Source organism: Grammomys surdaster, unplaced genomic scaffold, assembly GCF_004785775.1.
Source record: "Grammomys surdaster isolate TR1022 unplaced genomic scaffold, NIH_TR_1.0 126906, whole genome shotgun sequence".
Taxonomy (NCBI): Eukaryota; Metazoa; Chordata; class Mammalia; order Rodentia; family Muridae; genus Grammomys; species Grammomys surdaster.
This window is the reverse complement of record NW_021621692.1, coordinates 6,572,045-6,597,345: the sequence shown is the minus strand read 5'-3', so window position 1 is coordinate 6,597,345 and position 25,301 is coordinate 6,572,045. Positions and strand designations below refer to the sequence as shown.

At 47.7% G+C, this 25,301-nt stretch overlaps 1 protein-coding gene across 1 annotated transcript in view; it reads left to right on the top strand.

The window, feature by feature from the left end:
* The window catches only part of Sdk2 (sidekick cell adhesion molecule 2), a gene marked incomplete at its 5' end in the record, with an annotated part of 93,780 nt that overhangs the window by 5,657 nt on the left and 62,822 nt on the right, over positions 1 to 25,301 (top strand). The window contains 9 exons of the mRNA XM_028761291.1: positions 97 to 213; positions 969 to 1,136; positions 1,979 to 2,081; positions 9,409 to 9,585; positions 11,529 to 11,665; positions 12,588 to 12,735; positions 14,903 to 15,043; positions 17,658 to 17,839; positions 18,317 to 18,432. Coding sequence (XP_028617124.1) covers positions 97 to 213; positions 969 to 1,136; positions 1,979 to 2,081; positions 9,409 to 9,585; positions 11,529 to 11,665; positions 12,588 to 12,735; positions 14,903 to 15,043; positions 17,658 to 17,839; positions 18,317 to 18,432 — 1,289 coding nt within the window. The remainder of the gene's footprint in view (positions 1 to 96; positions 214 to 968; positions 1,137 to 1,978; positions 2,082 to 9,408; positions 9,586 to 11,528; positions 11,666 to 12,587; positions 12,736 to 14,902; positions 15,044 to 17,657; positions 17,840 to 18,316; positions 18,433 to 25,301) is intronic.

Sequence of the window (25,301 nt, the reverse complement as noted above, 5' to 3'; positions counted from 1 at the left end):
GGAAGGACCTGTCTTTTTTGTCAGCTCTGAGATCTTAGCTGCTAGCTGGGGACCTTCCTAGGTATTGCTAATAGATCCCTCTGTCTCCCTCCACAGGCATCGCCCCTAATATCACCAGAGGGCCCCTTGATAGCACAGTGATTGACGGCATGTCGGTGGTCCTGGCATGTGAGACCTCAGGGGCACCACGGCCTGCTATCACTTGGCAGAAAGGTAGGCTGAAGGGTCACTCAGAGGACATAGCCACGTGAGAGTCTAGGAAAGTCTTCGACTCTGAGTTCCGGAGCGAGCGGGATTGAGCCTCCCCACTTGCCGTTGTAAAGGCTGGACAGTGTAGCACCCACCTTTCACAATCCGAATTGCTCTGTTTTTCTATGTCTCTGTCTCTCCCAAGCTAGACCCAAGACCTCCTATGTCCCTCTGCGAGAGGTCTATCTATCTCAACCTGGTCGTGTCTCTATGCATCTGCCTGTCTGTCTATCGATCTATCTATGTATCTCTATCTCTGGGTCACGCCTCCCCTGCACTGCCCTGAGACACCCTTCATCCATCCCTCACCTCCTCTGAAGGTGATTCTCCAAAACCGTCCCTTCCTAGGCAGAGATACCCATCATCACCTCGTCAGCCTGTCTGCCCTCTCCTCTCCCCAGCCCAAGTGCAGCTGCCCCCAGGCCGTGGCTGGCTGACTGCAAGCAGCCCCAGCAGACAGAGTGTGGCCTCATCTGGTGATGGGCAGACATGGTGGTGGGTGGCGGAGTGGCAGAAAGGGTGGTAGAAAGGGTACTGCTGCCCTGTGAGCCTGTGACCCTGAGACTGAGTCTGTCACCAAGCCTCAGCTCAGCCTGTCTTTAACAGTTCATTTAACATTTCCAGAGATGGGTGGGTGCCCGAGACCGTCCAAAGCTGGAACATTTAGAGCCAATATCGAGGCTTCATCTGATATCCCATAAAACCCTCTGTCACTTCAGGGGAGCGCATCTTAGCCAGTGGCTCTGTCCAGCTGCCCCGCTTCACCCTGCTGGAGTCTGGCAGCCTGCTCATTAGCCCAACCCATATCTCGGACGCTGGTACCTACACCTGTTTGGCCACCAACTCTCGGGGAGTGGACGAGGCCTCCGCAGACCTGGTCGTATGGGGTGAGTGACCATCCGTAGGGGTGGGCTGCCAGCATCTGCACTTCCATACTGTGTTGCTGACACAACCAAGGCTCTTCCTGTCACGAGGATGATGACAAATTAACTCAGAAGCCAAGAACCAGAAGGTGATGGCCCTGCCACCAAGGCCACCGGATGGAGAGGTCGTGCCATGCTTGGCGGAGTCCAGAGAACTATTTTTTTAAAACCTGTCTTGTGTATTTTAGGGCAAAAATCAACACAGGGCCAGAGAGTAAATATTTTTGGCTCTGCGGGCCAGACGTGTCCATCACGGTCCCTCTCCTACCCTTGTGCTGCTGAGAAAGCAGCCAAGACATTAGTGTCGTGAAGGTGAGGCCCATCGAGGTGGGCTTCTCTATTCAGTATGCTACTTGCCATTATCAGCCTGGAGAGAAGCCAGCAGATCCCTCAAGCCTCTTCTACTTGAGGCGTGCACCCAAGACATAAGGGTTTATGGCCACCTCTCCAAGCTGAGCCCTAGGGAGTGAGTGGCTAGACCTTGTCTGTCACCAACAAGCTGGCCTGGTGGCTCTGGTCACTCTTAACTTGCAGTTTCCATTCCCTCTGTGGCACTGAGTCCTCACCATGTTTGTGGCTTCTGAGAATCACAGTGTCCCTGGGACACTTTGTCCTTTCCACTCTTCTAGGACTTCTTTGTGACACACACCTGTCAACATATGAGATCATCCTCTCCCAACATCCAAATGCACAGCTCTAAGTGTGTTCCTCCCCTGCCTGGCCCTCCTATGGTGCCATCCCATCATCCCTGCCCACTAAACACATCCCTGACGTCATATCCCTGCTCGCTGCACCTTGTCTTACAGCCCGGACACGTATCACGAAGCCACCCCAGGACCAGAGCGTCATCAAGGGCACCCAGGCCTCCATGGTGTGTGGAGTGACCCACGATCCCAGAGTGACTGTCAGGTACTCTGCACAAAGTGGGAGGGGATGCTTATAAGACAGGATGACAGCATCGGAGAGTTGATGCCACCTGTAAGGCCGTGTCTCACCTTAAGGGCTGTTTCCAGAGCTGGGTACATGGGCTGAGATGGAGAAGAGGCTCAGTGCCTAAGGGCCATGCTGTGTGAACTGTGTTGAGGCAGAGTTCTGAGGCAGGAAATGGAAGGCAGAGAAATAGAGCGAGGAGGAGGACTACGGGAATGACTCAGTGCTAAGAACACTTATGTGTAACCACAAGGACCTGAGTTCAAATCCCCGTACCCAAAATCAGGGCACAGCTACTTACATACCTCTAATCCTAGCACTGTGGAGAGGCAGAGACGGGGTTGTTGGAGCTTTCTCCAGCCTACTGAGGTTCAGTGAGAGACACTGTCTAAGAGTATGGAAGAAAATTACAGACAGAAAACCTGTATGCATATTCATACACACCATACACATATTATACACATACACTACACACGAAGAAAAAGAGCAACAAGAGAGGAGGGAGGCAGGGAGGGAAGGAAAAAGGTATTTAGGATGAAGAGCTAGAAGACTCCTGTTGCGTGCTCCCCACTTTTTAAACCCCCCTCCAACTAACCTCATGTGAATGAGTTAGTTTAAGCACCTAAGGTTTTCATGTCCTATTTTCATATTCATAGTGGAGCTGTCTAGGCAAGGCGACACAGAGGTGATCAAAGGGCTGAGACAGGAGCCAAGCTCAGGGGATGACCCCGGCAGAGGGCACGTAAGGGGGAATGCTTAAATGGAAGTTACCCACTGCCCCTGTGGGAAAGCCAGGACCTGGACCCTCGAGATGGTCAGGCCCTCGAGGGCCCAGTGTGGGTGTATCAGCTGGGTGTCTGTGGACCAAAGCTTCCACATACCCAAGCTCCAACAAGGACACCCAGGGTACTCCCAAATCGTGAGATGATCTGGGAGCTACAACCAGGAGCGGTGTGCTGTGTCCCTTTGTGCTCTCCTGAGGGCTCCGGAAGGCTGGGGAGTCAGCATAACTGCTTCTTTAGAAGATTCCAGCAGGCTACTGTCTAGCTAATGAGTAGTAACATTGTCACACAATTGCCACGGAGGCCAGGAGGGGCGGGCTCTCCTGCCTCCACCAGACATGGCCTCCGTAAGCCTCACAATGGTGTCCTGGGGCGCCACCTGGTGGTCACTGAACAGAGGACAGTCTGCTAGTCAGTATAATAGAGTTCTGAGGAACCTGGATTGCAGACACCAGGCTAGCTCCTTAGGCAACACTTTGCCTGTCCAGGCTAAGAAACACTTCATGAAGTGTACAATATTGACCTCTAGGGCATTGTCACATGCCAGCAGAGGCACATACATGAGCCGTGAAATCACACAGAGGTAGTCAGACTGTTGGCAGACTGACTTCAGGATCTGTCGTCCTGGCTTTATCAGAGTTTTCTCTAAAAGAAAAAAATTAATAAAGTAATTGTGAAAATGTCCTCAGAGAGAAGCCATATCCATGCCACTCCCAAGTCACAGTCTGGCACGACAGATATAGAAAATGTCCTTTCTACATCCACTAGTTGAAAAACACCGGAATAGCCACTATGTTACCTCAGCAACTGTTTCCATTATTTGTGTGTGGGTATGTGTGCCTATGTGTGCATTGTGTACCTGTATGTGCATATGTGTGCATATGTGCTTCCATATGTGTATGTGCATATATGTGTGTGCAGGTGTGTGTGTGTGCATTGTGTACATGTGTGCATATATGTCTGTGTATGCATACGTGTGTGTGTGTGTGTGTGTGTGTGTGTGTGCGCGCGCGCGCAGAGAAGAAGCCAACATCAAGTATCTCTCTATCAGTCTCCAAGAGTCTCTCACTGAACCTGGAGCTCACAGCTTTACCCAAGGCCAGCCCTCTGTCTCTGCTCTTAGCCTGTGCTCCTTGGGCAGTGGCAGCCCCTGCTGTCCTCTGCAGCCTTGAGATTACATAGGGGCAGGGGGCACAAATCTCAGTATTTTTAAAGCTGCCCAGTGATTCTGATATTCTTCCAGAAACAGGATATTCTAGCTACAAAGCACAACGGGGTCCCCTGAGCAGACTAGAAAGGGAGAAACAGCTCATATTCAAGCACTGGCCGCTCAAATCCCAAGTGATGTGTTGTCAAGACAAAGCCGGGCCCCAGTGGTGAGGCCCAGACAGCTGCGAGCTGCCTGCCATTCTCAAAGAATCTATTTGGTGTCTGGGTCCAAATCTAGACAGGACATGAACAATCCACTTTGAGACATTACTACTCTTAATAAATGCTTTCTTATGCATTTACCATGTAATGAATTTATTACATTGCAGGAGGAAAATTCAGATCAGGAAAAAAAAAAGGATAGCGGAAAAACACATGTAGAGTTAACTGTTCCTCTTAATTAGACACCATTGGTAATGATATTTGAGGTCCATTAAAGAAGCCAGACGCACTCTAGTCTCTAATCTTTTTCCCTTACGGACCTGCTGTGCCCCTAGTGTCATGTCAATAAATATGTTTTCATCAACTCAATTACCAGATTGCTTGGAGTCCACTGTCTGAGGGAAACGGTTTGCCAGTTCACAGCGACTGCATTTTTTTATTAATTATTATTTCTAAATTTTTGCTAACATGGAGAAATCTCATTAAGAGCATCCTGCTAATCACTTTTTTTTTACACATCTCTGATTTGCTAAAAATTGGCTGATGTTATCTAAAACCAAAAGGGTCTCCGAAAGACCACTGGTCAGATGAGTTAATGGTCACATTACATAACCGGATTATTCTGAAATTTTTCTACCCTAATGAGGTGAAGAGACTTGGAGGTTATTTATTTTTATTTGTTTCAAGTTTGATTTATGAAAAATGATGCTAAGAGTGTGATATGGATAGAGGGGTGTGTGTGTGTGTGTGTGTGTGTCTGTGTGTGTGTGTCTGTGTGTGTGTTTGAGATAGGCTCTTGCTATGTAGCCCAAGATGGGCTGAAACTTTCAGTCATTCTCCTGGCTAAGTGTATATTTTGTTTACTTTTGTAAGAAACCACTCAAACCAGGAATGATGGCACACACCTTTAATCCCAGAACTCGGGAGGCAGAGGCAGACAGATCTCTGTGAGTCCGAGGCCAACCTGGTCTACATAGCAAGTTCTAGGCAATCCAGAGCTACATACTGAGACCCTGTCAAGAAAATGGGAAGGGGGTGAGAGGCAAACACCCAAAGTGTCTTTCAGAGGCGTGGTACACATCTTGGAGGAGGGGGCATTCCCCTGGCAGACGCTGGGTGATGTTGGCCATTCTACTGTTTGTGGTGTGGTTCTTGTTGCTGTTCTGAAGTAATGAATGAAAGAATGAAGAATGAAGTTTTATTCATTCATTCATTCATTCATTCATTTAAAATTATGTGCATATGAGGCAAGGGCAGGGGTTATATATCTGTGTGTCCAGTACCCATTAATCCCGCCAGAGGGCACCAGATCCTTTGAAGCTGGAGTTGCGGGCAACTGTGAGCCTCCTGCCTTGTTTGGTTCTAGGAACGGAGCTCCAGCCTTCTTCAGTAGCAGAGTCCGCTCTAGAATAGAGTCTTTCCAGGAGACGAAGAGCCTAGGAGACAAAGATCTCATTTCTGTTTCCCTCTGCGTGTGTCTTCATCGGGGAGGTATCTGCCAAGGACTTCAGCCCAGTTTTTAATCAGGCTGTTTGTTTTCTTAGGGTTAAGTTCTAAGACGTCTCTGTATATTTTGGATAACAGTGCCTTATCAGATATTTGTCATGCAAACATCTTCTCCCGGCCCGTGGCTTCTCTTTTTAGTCTCTTGGCAATATCTGTGGAAGAGTAGAAAATTTTAATTTTGACAAAGTCCATCTCATCAATTTCTCTCCCCCCGCTCCCAACCAGGGATCAGGCCTTCGGTGTAGTATCTGGAGTCAGCACCAGAGGCCAGGCTTTCTAGATTTCCTACTACCTCCTAGCAGCTGCGAGATTCCGAAATGTGCATTTAGGTTTGTAGCCAACTTTGAAATAAAGTTTGTAATAGGTCTGAGGCTTGTAACTACAGCTGGCTGTAACCATGATGTCCAGTGACTCCAGCATTATTGTTGAGGGGACCTTTTTTTTTTTAATTTTTATGCTCATCTGTTGCTGCTGCTGCTGCTGCTGCTGCTGCTGGTGATGATGATACTGGGTGGGAATTTTTACGTTGTGTGTGGGGTGGGAGGCATGTACACACGTGGAAGTCATAGGACAACCTGAAGGAATCAGTCCTCTCTTACCACCACGTGGGTCCTCAAGTCATCTGCTGGCCAGCAAGAGCTTTACCCGCTGAGCCATCTCACCAACTCTGGTTTTGTGTCATTGAGTCTGTAGAAATCTGATTTCATCACCCAGGAATCAATAAACCATTTCTATAAAGGGCCAGAGGGGGATGGCTTAGGCTTTGAGAGCCACGTGGTCTTTGACATCGCTGCTCAACTCTCTCTGTAGATAATATGTCCACAAGTAAGCGTGCCCGTGCTACAGTGAAACTCTGTAGAGGGGCTAGAGGTGCGGCTCAGCTGCCGCTGCTCTTCCAGAGGACACGAGCTTGATTCCCGCCACCCGTGTGGCAGTTCACAATTGTGACTCCAGTCCTAGAGAATTCAGTGCCCCCTTCTATCCTCGCCAAACACAAGACACACATGTAGTATACATATGCATGCAAGCAAGCACACACTCATACACACGAAATACAAATAACAAATCTTGAATTTTAAACAGTTTAGGTATGCAAGCATGTAATGGACCGTGATCCCCTGACCCCACTGTGGAAGATACTACATTCTGGATTTGCCGTATATTTAGCCAACCTATTCTTCCATCCCTTGTATTTCTAATTAGAATCAAGTACGTATTAATTACATTCAAGTTCAGTAACGAATGCTTCCCAGGCAGGGACATATGCTCCCTGAAGCATCATGTCCTGAAGCAAAGAGTGTCTGCTTGCCGTGGGTATTTCTAAGCCGCAGTAACCCTCTGCAAATAGATCTGTGTTTAGGGAAAGCCTGCTCATTCCCCGAACGCTTGCAAGGCTGATTCTTTTCTAGGTAACGAGATGAATGGGAAGTGACTGGTATTGTCCATTTCTAAATCTATATTAAAAGCCTTTAAAATTAACTTGGCAGCTTCGCTGCTGATAATTTGTCTTTGAAGAAGCGGAGTGTAGGTAAACATTCTTCAGTGCGGGCGTTCATCACGTTACTAACTACAATAGCAGATGAAAAGGAGGTCTGTCCCACATCGGCAGTCAGTGAAGTGACAGGACTGTGACAGAACACCCTGCGTCTGGTTTCGGTTTAATATATGGTATGGAGATATCACATGAAAAAGAGTATATGGTACTTTGCTAAGAGAAGACAGTTTTAAAAACAGGATGTATAGAAATATGGGCGAATGGATGGACAGATTAACTTATGGGTAGGTAGATTCTTAGATAGGTAAGTGAACGGATGGTGGGTAGATAGAAAGATGGATGGGGGTGGATGGATGGATGAATGGATGGATGGATAGAAGATGGAAGGATGGACGGATGGATGGATGGATGGATGGATTGGATGAATGGACAGATAGACTGATGGATAAATGGATGGATGGATGGATGGATGGATGGATGGATGGATGGAAGGATGGATGGATGGATGATGGAAGGATGGACAGATGGATGGATGGATGGATGGATGGATGGATGTGGATGAATGGACAGATAGACTGATGGATAAATGGATGGATGGATGGATGGATGGATGGATGGATGGATGGATGGAAGATGGAAGGATGGACAGATGGACAGATGGATGGATGGATGGATGGATATGAATGGACAGATAGACTGATGGATAAATGGATGGATGGATGGATGGATGGATGGATGGACAGATAGATGAATAGATAGATATGGATGGAAGGATGGGTATGGATAGATAGAAAGCTGAGTGGATGGATGGATGGACGGATGGATGGATGGACAGATAGATGAATAGACAGATATGGATGGAAGGATGGGAATGGATAGGTGGAAAGCTGGATGGATGGATGGACGGATGGACGGATGGATGGATGGACAGATTGATCACTACAAATCATTGATATAAATATTCTTCAGTAAAAACATCAATGGCTTACTCGTACTGGCCGCTTACCATATCTGACACTCCCCTAAGCACTTTATACTGGCTTGACATACAGCCTTACGAAATAAACAGGTTCCACATGTTACAAATGGCAAACAGGGTCAACGAGGCTTAAACAAACCTACCCGAGATCACATCAGAAGCTGCTGGTATCGGGGACAGCCTTTGGCCTAAGCTTCCAACCGCGGGACACAGTATCGTAGCAATCCTCCAGCAGGGAACCAGGGAAGGATCTAAAAGGAGGGACTGATGTTCCTGTGTAATCACAGTCTCTCCCAGGATTGAAAACGATTTTCCTTCCCATTGTCCTTCTTTCCGTTTTCCCCATTGTTTATCTTGCAATGGTTTATATGCTTCTGTTGATTTTTTTTCTATTCAAACTGGGGGTTAAAATATCCCAGACGTACTCTTCATGGCAATCTTCCATTCTCTAACTCCAGGTAACTTGGGGACCCTGAGGTTGACCCACTACTGTCCCCAGGTGGCATCTTGTCCATCTTCCCCAGAGGGCACTGTGCACCTCCCCTCCGTGGAGGCAGCCCTTGGAATATGCCTGTGACAATAATAATGGCTGTGTTGTCTCGATAACAACTCCAGAGGAGGTAGTTCGTACTGTCATGCGCCAGCGTGTGTGTCATTTCTCACGACTCCCTTCGTTCCGACTGGCCGAAGCTAAAGTGATATTTTTTTGGACACTAAAGTCAATTTGTCACCGTGATGCATTGATCTACCGGTTCCCCTCATAGACCTAATTCCAAAATGTAGTCCGCTCAGAAAGTTTGATTCCTTCGCCAGCTGTAATCTTTTAACATCTTCGGAGGAATTCCTTCAGCTGGCTCTTTCCCAGTGGCTGTTTTGCAATGGCTTCTGGCCAAAAGTAACAACATTTTGACCCAGATCTGAACCCAAAGTGTAAATGATCAGTAATGGCCTGCTGCTTGAACGCTCCTAGACCCAGCTCCTGCCACCCGACTGATTGACCTCCAGGCTCTCCCCAGGGAGCATCTTTCTCCCATGCCCTGCTCCCAGCCCACAAGCCCAGTCCCAGAGGCAACACATGTAACAGCCTCCCACCTGCCTTGAGAACATACTCCCCACATGGAGGCTTGGGTGTGGCCCACTCTGGAAACTTTCTGACCTCCTCCCCTTCCATAGGTACGTGTGGGAGAAGGATGGGGCCACCCTGGCCGTGGAGACTAATCCTCGGATCCGCCTGGACAGAAACGGCTCCCTACATATCTCGCAGACGTGGTCAGGGGACATTGGCACATATACCTGCCGGGTACTCTCAGCTGGTGGCAATGACTCGCGAAATGCCCACCTGCGAGTCAGGTAAGGGCAAAGGAGGCATGGGCAAAGGGTAACGGCAGCGGTGGGGTGTTCAGATCCAATTAGCTTCTTTTGGTCATGTGAGAAAGCCATGTATGACTAGGACCATCCAAATACCCTAAAACACCTCCTCAACATCCTTCTCGGCCTGTCCCACAGCTCAGGGACACTTCTGTCAGGAGCAGAAGTCTTCATAGGCCTTAGATGGGGCTCTAGTTCCAGAGAGAAGAATTGTCAGGCATAAACAACTACTCACTCCAGACAGGGCACTAAGATGCCAAAGTCCAGCTTGGTGGACCGATGAGTTTATCTGACTTACTTACAGGGGTATGGTTAACCCCCCACGGCAACCGCATCACCAAAGTATCCCACTCCAACATGGATGGTAACTTCCTTTTAGTTGCAAAAATGAGTTCCATCTTGGAACAAGATTACTCGCCTCCCCGGGGAAGGAAGGGCAGGAGGGATTAGTGGGGATCTCAGGTGTGGGTCTAACCACCACCCTCTCCTATGAGAGAACATCAACAGGCAATCTTCATTTTATTCTTTTTATTGTTTGAGAATTTCATACATGCATATAATGCACCTTGATCAAATCTACCCCATCTCTCCCTTCCTACTCCTCCCTGTACCCCACAACCTTTTCCTCTCCACCTCAGGGTCTTTGTTCTTAAACCTCTGGAGTCCGTTTAGTGGTGGCTGTATAGGTATGGAACCATCTACTAGTGGGGCATGGAAGCTAGGATCAGATCTCTAAAAGAAATCGTTATCTTTCCAGCTCTAGGTGGGACTTAAGCCTTTCCCCTTCTGGACTGAGATTTAGGCTGATTTGATCTTCTATAGGCCCTGATCACATTTCCAAGATGATCTGATGGCGATGTGCCATTTATAGCTGAGCGTGTCACAGTCTCTTCCTCTCTGCACATTGGCCATCCATGGGTCTCTGTAATTGTCACCATTTACTGCAAGGGACAGCTTCTCTAGTGAGGACTGGACGATGCCCTGATCCAGAAGTGTAAGGATCAAGACTAAGGAGGCGGTTAGTTTCTATGTCTACTTAGGACAATAATAGTGTTAGATTCAACCCCCATTACCATGGTTTTAGGCCTATTTAATGGCATCAGCCCGAGTTCCATCTTGCGGTACAGACCTTGAGTGGCTGGTCACTCCCATAACAGCTGTGCCACTACTACACCAGTGAGCGGGTGTATCTTGCCAGGCTAGGTAAGATCATTGATTCCTTTTCTTCCCCGGTAGCATATACTGAACCTTCCAGGGATGTAAAAGCAAGCTAGTAGGGATGAAGCTTCAGGTTGGTACCAGCTTGATGACTCCATGTAATCCGTACGGTCTCTTCAGCAGTAAGGTCTTACCATCAAGTTCTGGAATGTTAAGCGAGAGAAACGGCAACAGCTTATAATGTAAGCTATGGGATCCCACTGCCCAACAACTTGGAAAGGGATCCCCCACACATGCCACTGGGCTTTTTTATTGGCTAGCCTATAAAATTGTAGGCTGGTATCTAGGAGAGGCATTGTGCTCTTATTAGAGATTAACTCCATTTAAACTCCTTTTATATATGTGTATGTGTATATTTTTAGGAAGCTTCTGCAGTAGAAGGTTTCCGTATGGTAATCCTGTCGGAGGTCCTCTGTGGGTCGTCACAGTCACTTAGATGAAGGGAGTAGCGGCTGCTAGGCATCAAGTGCCTGTAATCTAAGGATAGGATTTGGAAGGTGGAGGAAAACAGATCAGAGGTTCAAGGTCATTCTCTACCACATAGCAAACTGAAGACCAGTTTAGCATGAAGGACCGCATTCCATACAACACACACCTAGTACACAGCATCATGGAAACATAAGACTCTCTGAGTGTGCAGCTTGCCTGTCACCTGATGGCAGAGCATGGTACTCAGAGCGGCCCCTTCACACACATCTCTCCTCCAGGCAGCTTCCCCATGCTCCTGAGCACCCCGTGGCAACGCTTAGCACTGTGGAGAGACGCGCCATCAACCTGACCTGGGCCAAACCCTTCGACGGCAACAGCCCTCTGCTGCGCTACATCTTGGAGATGTCAGAAAACAGTAAGGTCCCCACTGTCACCTTCCCATGTCCGCACAAAGAATGGGCAAAGTGGGGTGTGCTGTAAGGTCACCTTGTGCGTCAGCTAGCCCTACCACACTCTTCCTGGGCCTCTGGGCACAGCAGATCTTCCCCCGGGGCAGCCATAGTTTCCTTGTGTGTAAAGGGGGGTAATGAGCTTACTTTTAGGCTTATGAGTGACCCCCAAACAGATGGTAGACTATTAGGACTTTGCAACAAGATTGGTGTGTCAGTGTAGCCTGTAGTCCCAGCATTTGAAAGGCAGAGGCGGGACAATCAGAGTTCAAAGGTTGACTTTGAGCTATGTAGGGGAGGGGCTTGTGTAAGACCTGGGACAGCAGTGGCCTCAAAGATAGCAGCTGTTGTTCTTACAAATGCCCCACTGCGATACCCTCAGTGATACCCTCCACGTGGCTTTTCTAGAGCTCACTCATTCAAGGGAGAATTGAAGTAGCTCACTTCCCATGAACCTCTGCTTCCACTCCACTTCCTCCCACCTCCCTGCAACCCCTGGTTCACATGGGCTAGCGGGACCCAGAGAAGCTGACATGGTGACCTATACTGGCCCAAGTTATGGAGATATTCACTCTCCTTCCCACCCAAAGGAGAGGGATGAGGATGAAGGGTAGACTCCATCACATCGCTGGCCAGCAAGATGGCTCAGCCAATCCTGATGACCCGAGTTCAGTCATTGGGAACCACATGGTAGACAGAGAAAACCAATTCCCTCAAGTTGTCCTCTGACCTCCATATGACACATGGCACATAAACACCCATAGACGTACACATATATACACAGAAGGAAATAAAGATTGAAAGTTTTTTTTTTTTTAAAAAAAAAAAAAGGAACATGTCCTCCTCGCACACAATGTCCTCCTCTACTCTAATCCTGTGTTTCTGCAGATGCTCCCTGGACCATACTCCTGGCCAGCGTGGACCCAGAAGCCACCTCAGTGATGGTCAAGGGACTGGTTCCCGCTCGTTCCTACCAGTTCCGCCTCTGCGCTGTCAACGATGTGGGCAAAGGACAGTTTAGCAAGGACACAGAAAGGTAAGAGAGCAGGTGTCCCCCCAGGAGGGACTCCACCTGCCAGCCTCCAAACTACAGTGACACATGGGGCAAGCCACAGAACAGGTCTGGCTAGGTATCTCTCAGTCTTCCACTCTGTAGAATGGGGGAATGATGTGCTTAAAGGAAATGGCAGAGTTCTGTGTGTACAGTGTGGTCCACGATAAGCATAAACAAGCTTGGGTCATTCCTATGCTCATGAGCTGGGCAAGTTCAAAGATTCCCTGGATATTCTGCTCAGTCCTGTGAGCTTCCATCATGGTTCAAGGGGACAGGAAGTTCCAGAGGGAAAGGGGGCTCCTTAGTGTCCATGTCTGATTCCAAATGAATGCCAGAGCCTGTGGGTAGCCTCACAAAGCTCTCACAAGATGACGGACACCAAGGACAACTAGGCAATCTACACAAAAGCTCCTCACGGTGAACACATTTCTACGGAAGCTGGACTCTGCTCAGCTTACCCTGGGTGAGAAGCAAGCCACCTCTACTGGGAAAGCAGTCGTCCTTTAGGACATCGGAATGGCTGTGACACAGTATAAGCACCAAGCTGTGCAGTTGGCTCTGCAAAAGATGCCTTCCAAGCTGGATGAATTGGCATGGGCCTGTAGTCTTAGTGTCTGGGAGGCTGAAGAAGAACCATGAATTCAAGCGAAGCCTGGGCCAAGCCATCTAGGGTATAGAGGAAGACCCTGTCTCAAAAAGACAGCAACAATGTGGCTTGAGGGGTGGCTCAAGTGTTCAGGTGGGAGGATCTAAGCTCTGGTTCTCAGCAACTTCGGGTAAGCGGACCATGGTGGCCCCGCCCATGACCCTGATGCTGAGGAGACAAAGATGGGCAGATGTCTGGTCTAGCTAAAGCAGCAAACTACCAGATGTGGTGGCACACATCTTTAATCCTGGCACTTGACAGGCAGGGGCAGGCAGATCTCTGAATTCAAAGCCAGCCTGATCTACAGAGTGAGTTCCAAGACAGCCAGACCTACACAGAGAAGCCGTGTCTCAAGCAAGCAAGCTTGACCTGTTGAGATGGCTTAGCAAGTAAAGTTGTCCCTAAGCCTGATGGCCTGAGAGTTTAATCCCGAGGGCCCACATGGTGGAAGGAGAGAGAACTATTTCCTATATGTTGTCCTCTGACCTCCACATGTGCACTGTGGCATGTGTACACACACACACACACACACACACACACACACACACGCACGAACATACACGGTAATAAGCACTATTTATTTACTGAGCACTTACAATATTCCAGGCTGGGTTTGGCACCCAGGAGGTGCATTGAACAAGCAGGAGCTCAGCCCCTTGGGAAATGTCAGAATCACAACAGGGACCCTCAAAGTCCCAAGAGACCCTGCCCGTTTCTGCTGTGCCTGCGGCTGCTCTGTACACCAATTTGTCCTCGTCCAGAATCTCTGTACACATAGTCTTGAGTCACCACAGGAAAGGTTAAACCACCCGCACTTTAAAAGCTGAGAGCAGACAGGACTGTTTGGGAAGCTATTCATCAGAGAGAAAAAACCTAAAAAAATAAATAAATAAATAAACAAAAAGGGAAAGGCATCCATCAAAAATAATTAACTTTTGTTTTTTAATGGATAAGTGTCAGCGGTGTGAAAAATACACTTGGGCGGAACACAGCGTTCCCCAGCCATGCCAGGGAAAGAAATGTGGTACTTGGCTTCAGCAGAAAGGCTGGGGCTGGGGCTCCTTCCCCCGAACCACGGCCACCCATCTATCCTGGGGCTCTGCTCATCCAGCAAGGGGGTCTAGATAAAATCCACCACCAAAGCCTGTGGGAAATGACTGATACTCCTATTCCTCAAACAATTAAGACAGGCACAGCAGTAGCATGTGCCTGCAATCCTATACTCAGGAAGCTGAAGGAAGAGGGTTACAAGTTCAAGGCCACCTTGGGATGAAATGCAAGACCTTGGCTCAAAATTGTTTTATTATTATTATTATTACTACTACTACTACTCACAAAAGGAAAGACGCTCAGAGACATTAACTGAGCTGCCCCAAAGCACACTGCAAGGGTGCAGAATTACCAGGGACGCTATGTAGTGTGGCTAGCCTTTTGTCATTTATTATACGCCTATGTAGATGGGGTAGAGAAAGATCCAATCACACTTGCTGCTTTTTGCTCTAGGGTCTCCCTTCCCGAGGAACCTCCCACGGCCCCTCCACAGAACGTCATCGCCAGCGGTCGGACCAACCAATCCATCATGATCCAATGGCAACCACCTCCCGAGAGCCACCAGAACGGGATCCTCAAGGGCTACATCATCAGGTACATGGCCATTCGAGGGCCAGTAGGGCTCCCGACCCTGAGGGGTATGGGGAAGGAGAGTGGATTAGAAAACATTCCAGATTCATGGTCCATCCTTGCCGACATAAAGACCAGGGGATAAGAAATGCCCACTCTTGTGACAAGAAGGGCTTACGGTTAAATTGCCAAAGACCAGACTAAGTTGATAGCCTTGAAAACTAGTAGGACCGGCTGAGCAAGGACAAGGTTTCATCCCTGCAGGCTGCATGGAAACCAAGGCTGCTGCAGGGCAGGGCTAATGTAGGAACAGACAGGAAGCGGAGAGGTGACTATACCAACAGCCCACCCCCTACGCAACTCCAAATGTCCTGCTGCAGGCCTGACCTCTGTCTAAATGAAGGTGTGTTCAGCCCTCAGACTGCACGCAGCAACACTAGCGATGAACGGGTCCCAACAGGAGGAACGCAAACTTATTTAGAACATTCAAAGGATTTGTTTGGGTTTTTCATGTTTTGTTTTGTTTTGTGATTTCTTTTTGCAATCCAACTGTGCAATTCTCGACGTGAACTTTGCATTTGACAGTGTCATTTCACAATAAATATCTGAAGGTCGGACAGACACCCCGGCTCGATGGAGCACAAGTGAAGAGACCAAGGGGCAAGAATTGGCTGAAAGGAAAAAGTTATTTTTCTGGTTCTTGCTGAAAACAAAGTTCTGTGGACTTTTAAGCTTTGCATTTGACTGAGGACTGTTTCACTAGTAACCCCAAAGAAAGCGTGGGAGCTGACCAAACTAAAATACCCCTAAGTATGAACAGCTCAGTGTGAGGTGGTGAGTTCAATTCCCAGGACCCACATGGTAGAGGGAAAAAACAGTTCCTACAGATTTTCCTCTGATCTGTACAAGTGTGCCATGGAATGGGCACATCCGCCACACAGATAAAAATAAAAGTTTTTAAAATAATTTTCGGAGGTTGAAGAGATATCTAAATGGTTAAGTGAGCTTGTGCTTGCTGGTTGTTCATCCAAAGGACCTGGGTTCAGTTCCCAGCACCCTCAGTGGCAGCTCATACCATCTGTAGTTCCAGTTCCAGGGGATCTAATATCCATTCTTGGCCTTCCTAGGCCCCAAGCACACATGTGGTACACAGACATATATGCAGGCAAAACACTCATGCACATAATTTTTTAATAATGTTTTAATTATCTTGGGATTGATAGTTAGTGGAAACGCCCATCTGTATTCTGAATTTGGCTGGCTGCAAAATCCTTCCTCAAGCCTGTGTCTCTTCCTTACACAGCAAGACCCCCGAGTGCTGCCATAACCCACAGTTGGAAGAGCCCATGGTCCCAGCTACCCTATGATCACTTGATTTTGCTATGGTTTTGGGACTTATCCTAAAAGTTCTCAGAATGTGGTCCCCAACCCAACAGGCTCAGTGCTACCTGAACACTGGTGAACCTGACTGTCAAATCTGTTCCCGAGACCTCCTCCTAATTGGATAGTCTAGCAGTCTGTGTTTTAACTAGCCTCTGGGTCATACTGATTCATGCTAAGGTCTAGCACATACCAGCTCTGGGGCTTTGGGAATGTGTAGAAACACTTTGGGGGCTCTGATTCTGTAACTGTTAGACCCCAAAATAGGTAAACATTATGCTTCTTCCTAGGCCTAGTACACCATCCACGCAAAGCACCCCACATTTGCTCGCTCCTATCCCTTCTTTTGTCGTGGTTGGTATGCAGTGGGAGGTACATACGGGGAGATCCGTAGCCTCCAGGGTTCTCAGTCCCCATCAGCCAAGGAGCCACTGTACCAAGGAAAGAAAGAAAATCAGCTAAACTTAGGGAGTACTTTCCTGGTTCATGATCTCCAAAAGCTGACACCTATGACACCTTCCCTAGGGACTCTCAGCCTCTGTGGTTGGCAATCTTGTCTGTGTCTTCCAAACCCATCAAAAAGATGGGATAAGCCGGGCAGTGGTGGCACACCCCTTTAATCCCAGCACTTGGGAGGCAGAGACAGGAGGATTTCTGAGTTCGAGGCCAGCCTGGTCTATAGAGTGAGTTCTAGGACAGCCCAGGCTATACGGAGAAACCATGTCTCCAAAAAATTAAAATAAAATAAAAAATAATTAAAAAAAAAAAAGATGGGATATCTGTGGCTCCGTTGATTAGGATGTTTGGCTAGCATGCATGACATCCTAAGGTTGATCCCTAGCCTCATATAGACTGGGCATGGTGTGCAGCTCTATAGTCTCAGTACTTAGGAAGTGGAGAAAGGGGGATTAGAAGTTCAAGGTTATCCTCAGCTATATAGTTTGAGGCCAGGCATCCTGGGCTATACTCCCTAGACCTGTACTATCCTGCAAAGTAGCCAGGAGTCAACTGTCATGACTCAAAACAATTAAAACTACAACAAAGTCAAATTCATCCCTCATTTGCACAAAACCCATTGTCACATGGCCAACAGCATGAACTCTAGTGGTTACCCTATTAGGCAGCCCAGATGGCATATCAATGGTGCAATGGAGCGCTCCCAGAAGCATACAAAATTTTAACAGACAGTGCTGCTCTGGGCAGTTTGCCAAGCACAAGCCTGTTGGCTGATTCAACCCGCTTTCACCTCTTCCTTCAGATACTGCCTGGCGGGGCTACCTGTTGGGTACCAGTTTAAGAACATCACAGATGCTGACGTCAACAACCTGTTGCTGGAGGACCTCATCATTTGGACCAATTATGAGATCGAGGTGGCTGCCTACAACAGCGCCGGGCTGGGTGTCTACAGCAGCAAAGTCACCGAGTGGACGCTGCAGGGAGGTGGGTGGAGACAGGGGCCATGGAAGACCAGGTGCGTCCCTTTCTCCAGGTTCCTGGGTCTGTTGGGCCACATGATTGCTGGATAATCCACATGTCCAGTTATGAGCACCCCAACTCATGTGGCTGACTTCACCTAGGCCTTAGGGTGCTTAGATGACATCTCCACCTTACACCTGACTCTCATGAGGCAGATGGCTGAGGGGAAGAGAAGAGAGTGGTTAGAAGTCATGTGGGAAGAGGCATAGGGACCTTCTGTGGTATTTCAACATGAACTGGGTAACAAGACAGCTTGGGAGGTGGGTCAGACAAATTTAATGAACTTGAATTAATCCAGAGAGCAGGAGAGGAAGAGAGCCCTTGGGTTTGCCAAGCGTTGTCTATTGAGTCTGCCTGTGTCCTCTACCACACTGGACAAGATGAACCGGTACAGAGGTGGGGGAACTCCTCAGCTACAACCAATCTCTTGATCTCCTTTAGTTCCCACGGTGCCCCCGGGCAATGTACACGCAGAAGCCACGAATTCTACAACCATCCGCTTCACCTGGAATGCCCCCAGCCCCCAGTTCATCAACGGCATCAACCAGGGCTACAAGGTAGGTGAGGGTCTCTTCTCTCCTTGGAAGGGAGCTAGGAGGGACTCGAGGTGTTAGGGACAGGGGTGGAGGGCCCCAGGAAGGAGCAGTAAAGTCACTGTGGGCTTCTGAAACCCCTTGACACATGCCTCTCCAGCAGGCAGAGATCACAAATAAAAGCAGGATATGCCCCCCCAACCCCATGACTTTCAAGGCTACATAGAGGATCCTAGGAGAGTACACTGTGACCCAGGTGTCACCAGAAAGAGGCTGTCCTCAGTAACTCCAGCCACAAACAAGGCCTGGACCCCTGGACATTGTGGTATTCCATCAGAACGGTGCCCCAGTCACTCACCCCTTACCACCAACATACAACCTGCCAGACAGGTCTCCATGAGCTGCACTTGACCCAAACACAGTAAAGAGAAAGCCTCAGGATTAGGGCAGAGTTGAACTAAAAACCCCAGCTTGCCTCTTGCGGACTGATGTCTTGGATTAGAGTGTGGATGTCACTCCCTCACCTTATACGTTCTTGAGTACCGGAGGTCTCATCCGCTCTTCTTGCAACAGTGCCAGTCACACTGGGTTAGGATATGTTCCTGATGACATCACTTAACTTCAAGCAGCACTTTAAGGACCCAGGTTCCAAACACAGCCACACTCTGGGAGTCCAGCTTAAAACTTCAACAAATGAATTCAGTACAGGCACAGTCTAGTCAATGACCAATAGCCAACGATCTGAGTTATCGCCATACCAATGTTAGCTGGTTTTCTGGCCAGTTTAACTGCTGGGCATCAGGACTTCTCTGTCTTCCTGTCCTGTATCCCAGGCCTGGGGTCCCCTTATCCTCATATAAGGAAGCCTGTTGTCCTCTGAGTGAGCCCACCCCACGTAGCATAGGCAGACGCCACGTTTGGAAGCTTCTTGCTCTCAGCAGGGGGAGGCAGGTAGACAGATGTCACGGGATCATTTCCAGGTATGAAAAAAAAAATAGGGAATTTAAGAGTCTGGGGAGCCAGGAGGAAGGAGAGAAAACTACAGACTCTGGGTTTTAGATAAGGGTCCCAGTGATTTCAAGGTGACAGCTACCATATCCATAAGTCCACTGCACTGAGGCTGTGCGTGTACTGCAAGGACAAGTGTCTGCACCGTTAAGACCGTAAGCTTGGGAGGCTGGAGAGGAAAGGAGTGAGATTATTTGGTAAAAAGAATCTTCTAGTTGTGTTAGAAGCAACCTAGGGACCAGAGTTGGAGCCACCGGGTCACAAGGTGGTCAATCCCACGAAGGCAGAGAGTGCTGTCCAAAAAGAGTCTTCCCGGGATGGGGGCTGCAGCCCAAGCTTACAGTTGCTGACTGGCCAGAAAAGGCTGCTAATTGGGACTCGGGGGAGGGAAAGAGGTCTGCATGGCTGTGGAACACAGAGGCTGAGCTGGGAACAATTAGCTTCTGGCTGCCAAGTCTAAGCACAAGTTTTATTCTACATGTGGGAGGGATGAGCTACAAGCTTGTAAGACGAAAAGCTCCCCAAGGGCTCAAAGGCCACCAAGTGGCCGGGACAACTAGGGCAATAGCCTGTGATGACCCAGAACAAGAAGATACTGCAGAAGCCCCCAACCCTGCTTAGTCCCAAGCTCTTCCTTTTGCCTATACTCAGGAACTGTGCAAATGGGCTTGTGACCATGAGCTGCCCAATAGTTTGGGCTCACGGGGCCGTAATAGCATATCATACTTAGGGGGACTTAGCCAATACCAGCAACCAGCTGCATGCTCTGCTCCTTCTCTCATGCAAGTGACTTTGAACTTAGGATCCTCCTGCCTCCACTTTCCAAGTCTTAGGTTTATAACATGTACTACCACATCCAGTCTACGCAATTCTGGGCATCGAACCCAGGGCTTCAGACATGCTCGGAGAGCTTTCTACCAACTGAGCTATATTCTCATCCCTGTGTTTTATTGTAAAATGACAACTACAGCTTGTTTTCGGTTTTGTTTTGAAGTACGAATGAAAAAAAGTTGAGGTCTTTTTTGCTTCCTCGGCCTTCAGAAAGGGGGATGCGATGGTTGTCCCATCTGTACGTGTAATCAGATAAGAGTATCCTTTAAATGATTAGAATGTTCAGACATCACAAGAGTCGGGGGAGGACTCAAATGTCCACCTAACACCTGTCTCCAGCTTCACCGTGACCAAGTGGCAGCCTGGTTTGTCCCTGCACCTCTGAGTTTCCCCAGCCGTTAGCCCATCCTGGGGAACTTGCTGAAGTGAATCCAGGCAGTTCATCACACCATCTATAAATGTTCTTGTAGAGAAAGATTCTCTACAAGCTCTCTCTATTAAAAAAAACAACCATACCTAAAATTGTCAGCCATTCCATCATTATACATCCTGCCAGCCTCTGGGTTTCTTTGATTGTCTCCCAACCAGTTCCTGCTTCTCTCTCTCTCTCTCTCTCTCTCTCTCTCTCTCTCTCTCTCTCTCTCTCTCTCTCTCTCTCACTCTCCCTCCCACACTCCCTCCCTCCCTCCCTCCCTCCCTCCCTCCCTCATGATTTATTTGGTGAAGAAACTTAGTCATTCATCCCATGCATTTTCCACAGGCCTGAATTTTGCTGATTGCCTCCCTGTGGGGTCATTTAACTCGTTCCTCTGAGTACTATATCTGTAGTCAATTGGAATGTAGAGCCAGTGGCCGACCAGATTCAAGTTTGTTTGATTACCTTTTCTGCAGGGAGGTGGGGGGTCCCTCGGTGGTGCTGTGTGTTGACATCAGAAGGTGCAAAGTTTGATTGTCTCTTTAATTATGAACCTGGTGGCTGTGAACAGCCCTTTGTAGGGGTTGTGATTTTTAATAGGAGTTACAAAATGAGGGTGGAAATTTTATTCTTGATTAGCTAAAATGCCTTCAGGAAGGAAGAAATGAGGTGGAGAAAGAGGGAGGAAGGGAGGGAGAGAGGGAGAGAGGGAAGGAGAGAGGAAGGGAGGGAGGGAGGGAGGGAGGGAGGAGGAGGAAGGGAATAAGAGAGCAGGGAGAGAGGGAGGGAAGTCAAGAGACTTGAAAGGAAGATGATATTTCCCTTTGTCAGTTTTCTACCGTCTGAACTCTGGGTTCATTAGGAAAAATTTAAAACTCCATTCTTTTCCACAGCTTCTCAATTCTGAGCAGTTTAAGCGGCTCCCTCGAATTTTCTAAGGTGACAGTTAAGTTTGGGTTGGAGAAGGTGTCTTTGGTTTCATTTCACTGTTAGCATTGTCATTATGTACTTAAGGATTTCTAAATACATCTGCTGTGCTCCGTTCCGCTGTGGTTATTATCCTTATTGTTGCCAAATGATCACTGGTCCCTTCAAGTTGGCTCCTGAGTCTTTTTCAGCATGGTCCCAGGCGCCTCTGACTGCTGCCTGGGTGTCTGGGACGATCAGACACTTCAAGCTATATGAATGTATATAACATTTGCCTACAAAGTCTGCCAGGATTAGCGGGGCAGGCCTGTGAGGAAAGGCTTTCTTCAGCTTACAAATTCTGATTATAGCCCATCATTGAGGAAAGCAAGGGCCGAAACTTAGAAGCAGAGACCCGGATAGGTGCTGCTTGCTCCCTGTGGCTTTCTCAGCCTGCTTTCTTATACCACTAGGAATAGCTGCCCAGAAAAACCAGCCACAGTGAGCTGGAGTTAGCACACTCACACACATACACACACACACACACAAACAAACACACACACACACACACTTCAATCATTAATCAAGAAAATGTCCCCACTGATTGGCCTACAGGCCAATCTGATGGAGGCATTGTGTCAACTGAGGTTTCTTCTTCCTGGATGACCCAGCTTGTGTCAAGTGACCAAAAAAGCCAAAACAAAACAAACAAAAAACAAAACAAAAACCTAGGACAAGACCAAACCGAGAGACTCAGTGAGACCCTGTCACAAAATAAAAAGTAAAGAGAGAGCTGGGGTATAGTCTAGTGTTGAGATGACTGCCTGACATATGTGAGTCCCTGGGTTCAAATCCCAGCCCAGGGTGGGGAAAAAGAATCTCTTCATTGTACCTGACATGGGTCAGACATTTTCCCAGAGAACTCCAGATCTCTTGAGATAGAAACAGTAGACACCATGATACGAGGCTACTCGGAATGTTTCTTGATCCAAAGATAGCATTGTGTCTAGACTCTTGATTGACAGGAAGAAGGACCGTCTCTTAAATAAAATGCATATAGACAGACCTGTCTTCCATCTCGAAAGGGCACACGAGTCAGGCACAGTAACACCTGAAATCCTGGCACTCAGGCAGTGGAGGTAGTAGGGAATGCCAGAAGCTCAAGGTCCTCTTTGGCCACGCAGCAAGTTCAAGGACAACCTAGGCTGCATAAAACTCTGTCTTTCAAAGGTTTTTTTTAAAATGTGTACTGATGGTTCCCATTCAACATCAAGATTGCAAGTTTTCTCATAAGCCCATTGGCCTTTTGTTTGAATCTTTTTTTTTCCACAGTAAAACTCTAGTTCTTGCACAGCTTCCTTGGTACCAACAATCTCATCCCACAGACACCAACAGTTTCAGGACCATAGCAGGAGTGTGATGCTACTGACCAACAACCCCAAATTATCAGCATCTTCTGTGGTGTTGGAATGTAACCCAGAAGAGTCACACTTCACACCGCTCTGCTATGATGTCTTTTGAATAGTTTCCCTTGCTGTAATTTCTCTACAGCTCGATACCCTATTAGGTTCATGGGCTTCACGTTGTTTTTTGATTTTTAGGGATTGATTTTTTTTCTTAATTTAATTTTATCCTATAATTATGTACAATATTTACTTGGTTTCAAAGTCAAATCAACAAAACAAATTTTTAAGAAAATCAGTCTTGATCTGGGGAGATGGTTTACTTGCCATGCAAGGCCAACCCATGTGACAAGCTGGGCACAGTCACCACTCACATTCCTAGCCTCAGCAGAGCCCTACAAGGACAAGGGAGGCTGAGCAGAGGGAGCCACCAGGAGCTGGCAAGCCAGCCAGCCTGGCGTATGCAACAGTGAACAACAGGAGACACTGTCACAAGCAGAGAAGGCAAGAGGAGATACCCAAGGTTGTCCCCTGAACTCCACGTGTGCACAGTAGCACACCCAAGCCTATACTCACATATACACACATATGCATTGTATACACAGCAAAGAAGGAAGGAAGGAGGAAGGGAGGGAGGGAGGAAGGGAAGGAAGGAGGGAGGGAGAGAGGGGAAAGAAGGCAGGAAGGAAGGAAGGAAGGAAGGAAGGAAGGAAGGAAGGAAGGAAGGAAGGAAGGAGTGGGATCTCTTGCCATCTCCCACCTCTTGGTGAGATATAAATTCATCAATGGATTTAATTGATGATATGAGAGCATTTATTAATAAATCACCTGTCAATAATTGGACCCACCAGCCAGAAACAGAACCTTCAACAACATGTGAGCCTTTGGGCAGGAGGGTGGATACTTTATACCCAAACCATAACACTGAGAAATTTGGGGAACTTTGTGACCCTTCAGTTTCATACCCTGGAGGATGTGTGTTGTTCATAGCAGTCCTGGGCTGTTGTGACCCTGTGGCCATTTTTGGTCTCAGGTGTGAAGCTGGAGAGAGAAGCCAATATGGCGGGTCCTCAGATTCACACTTTCCTTGCCTTGTGCATCCTCACAGGTCATTGTTTTGTGGGTAAGACCCAGTGATACTATTTTTAGACATCTGTAAAGGAACTCTTTTTTTCCTTTATTTGGTTTAAAATGGTAGTGATTGTAATTAGCTTAAGACCAATAAAATAATATTTACCCAAATTTTACACTTGCTGGGGAACACACCACACAATTAATTCCAACAGCATAATTAATTCAAATTTACATTAATTAAATTAAATTAAAACATTAAACTCATTTCTTCATCTACTCCAAGGAAGTTGGGCAATTTAATTGCTATGAAACAAGATAACTAAAATAAAGAGGATATTTAACATACTTATTAAATGCCACTTAGTGTTTCTGATTAGTATTTTTAGGGTCTAATTAGTGTCTAATTAACTTGCTATAGGCTATCTTTTCACAATACCAATTAAATTTCAAAACATCCTTTATAAACATCCGGCCCTAAAAAGGAAAAGATTAAGCATTGTTACGGGCACGAGTTAATCAGGAGACATTGGCATGGTATTGTTTTATATCTATAAATACCCATGCTTATTAAAACCCTTCAAGTGTAGCTTTTCACCATTAATTGCTATTTAATCAACTTCAAATAAATGAGGAAATCTCTGGGACCAGCTGCCATTGTTGGAGACAGATGAAGGGACCAGAGAACAAGAGCAGAGGATAAGAGGCGAGGAGAGGAGGGGCCAGCGCAGGATGAGGAGGAAAAGCAGGCAGGTAAGCTATCAAAAGACGAAGAGAAAGTACAAAGGGAGATGGGAGAGAAAGCACAGGGTCCAGGTGGGGTCCCTTGCTGTCACCCACCTCTGGTACCCACCTGACCTGGTACAGATGTCAGACAATAGCCATTGAGACGGCTGTGGCATCTGACCTTGGAGAACCCATGGGGAAAAACGCCAGTAGGAAAACAGAGGTAGCAATTCCAAATCTCTGCTTCTCCAAGCTGTGTGATAAAGTGCAGGTGACTTGGCCTTTCTGAGCCTCCGATTTCTTGTCTATGCACTAAAGGGATGGCTTCATGGATGTGAGACCTGTGGAAACTCGGGGCCACAGACTTAGAAGAGCCCTGCTTTGGTACACTGCTCTGCTGTAGTCACTTGGAAGGAATTTTTGAACTAAAGGGCCTGTTTCAGGTTCTGTGCCCAGACCTCAGATTGTGATAATGGTTCTGGTAAAATGCCTCCCTTGTAAGGTAGCTGGGAGAATGGGGTGACAGGGCCCTG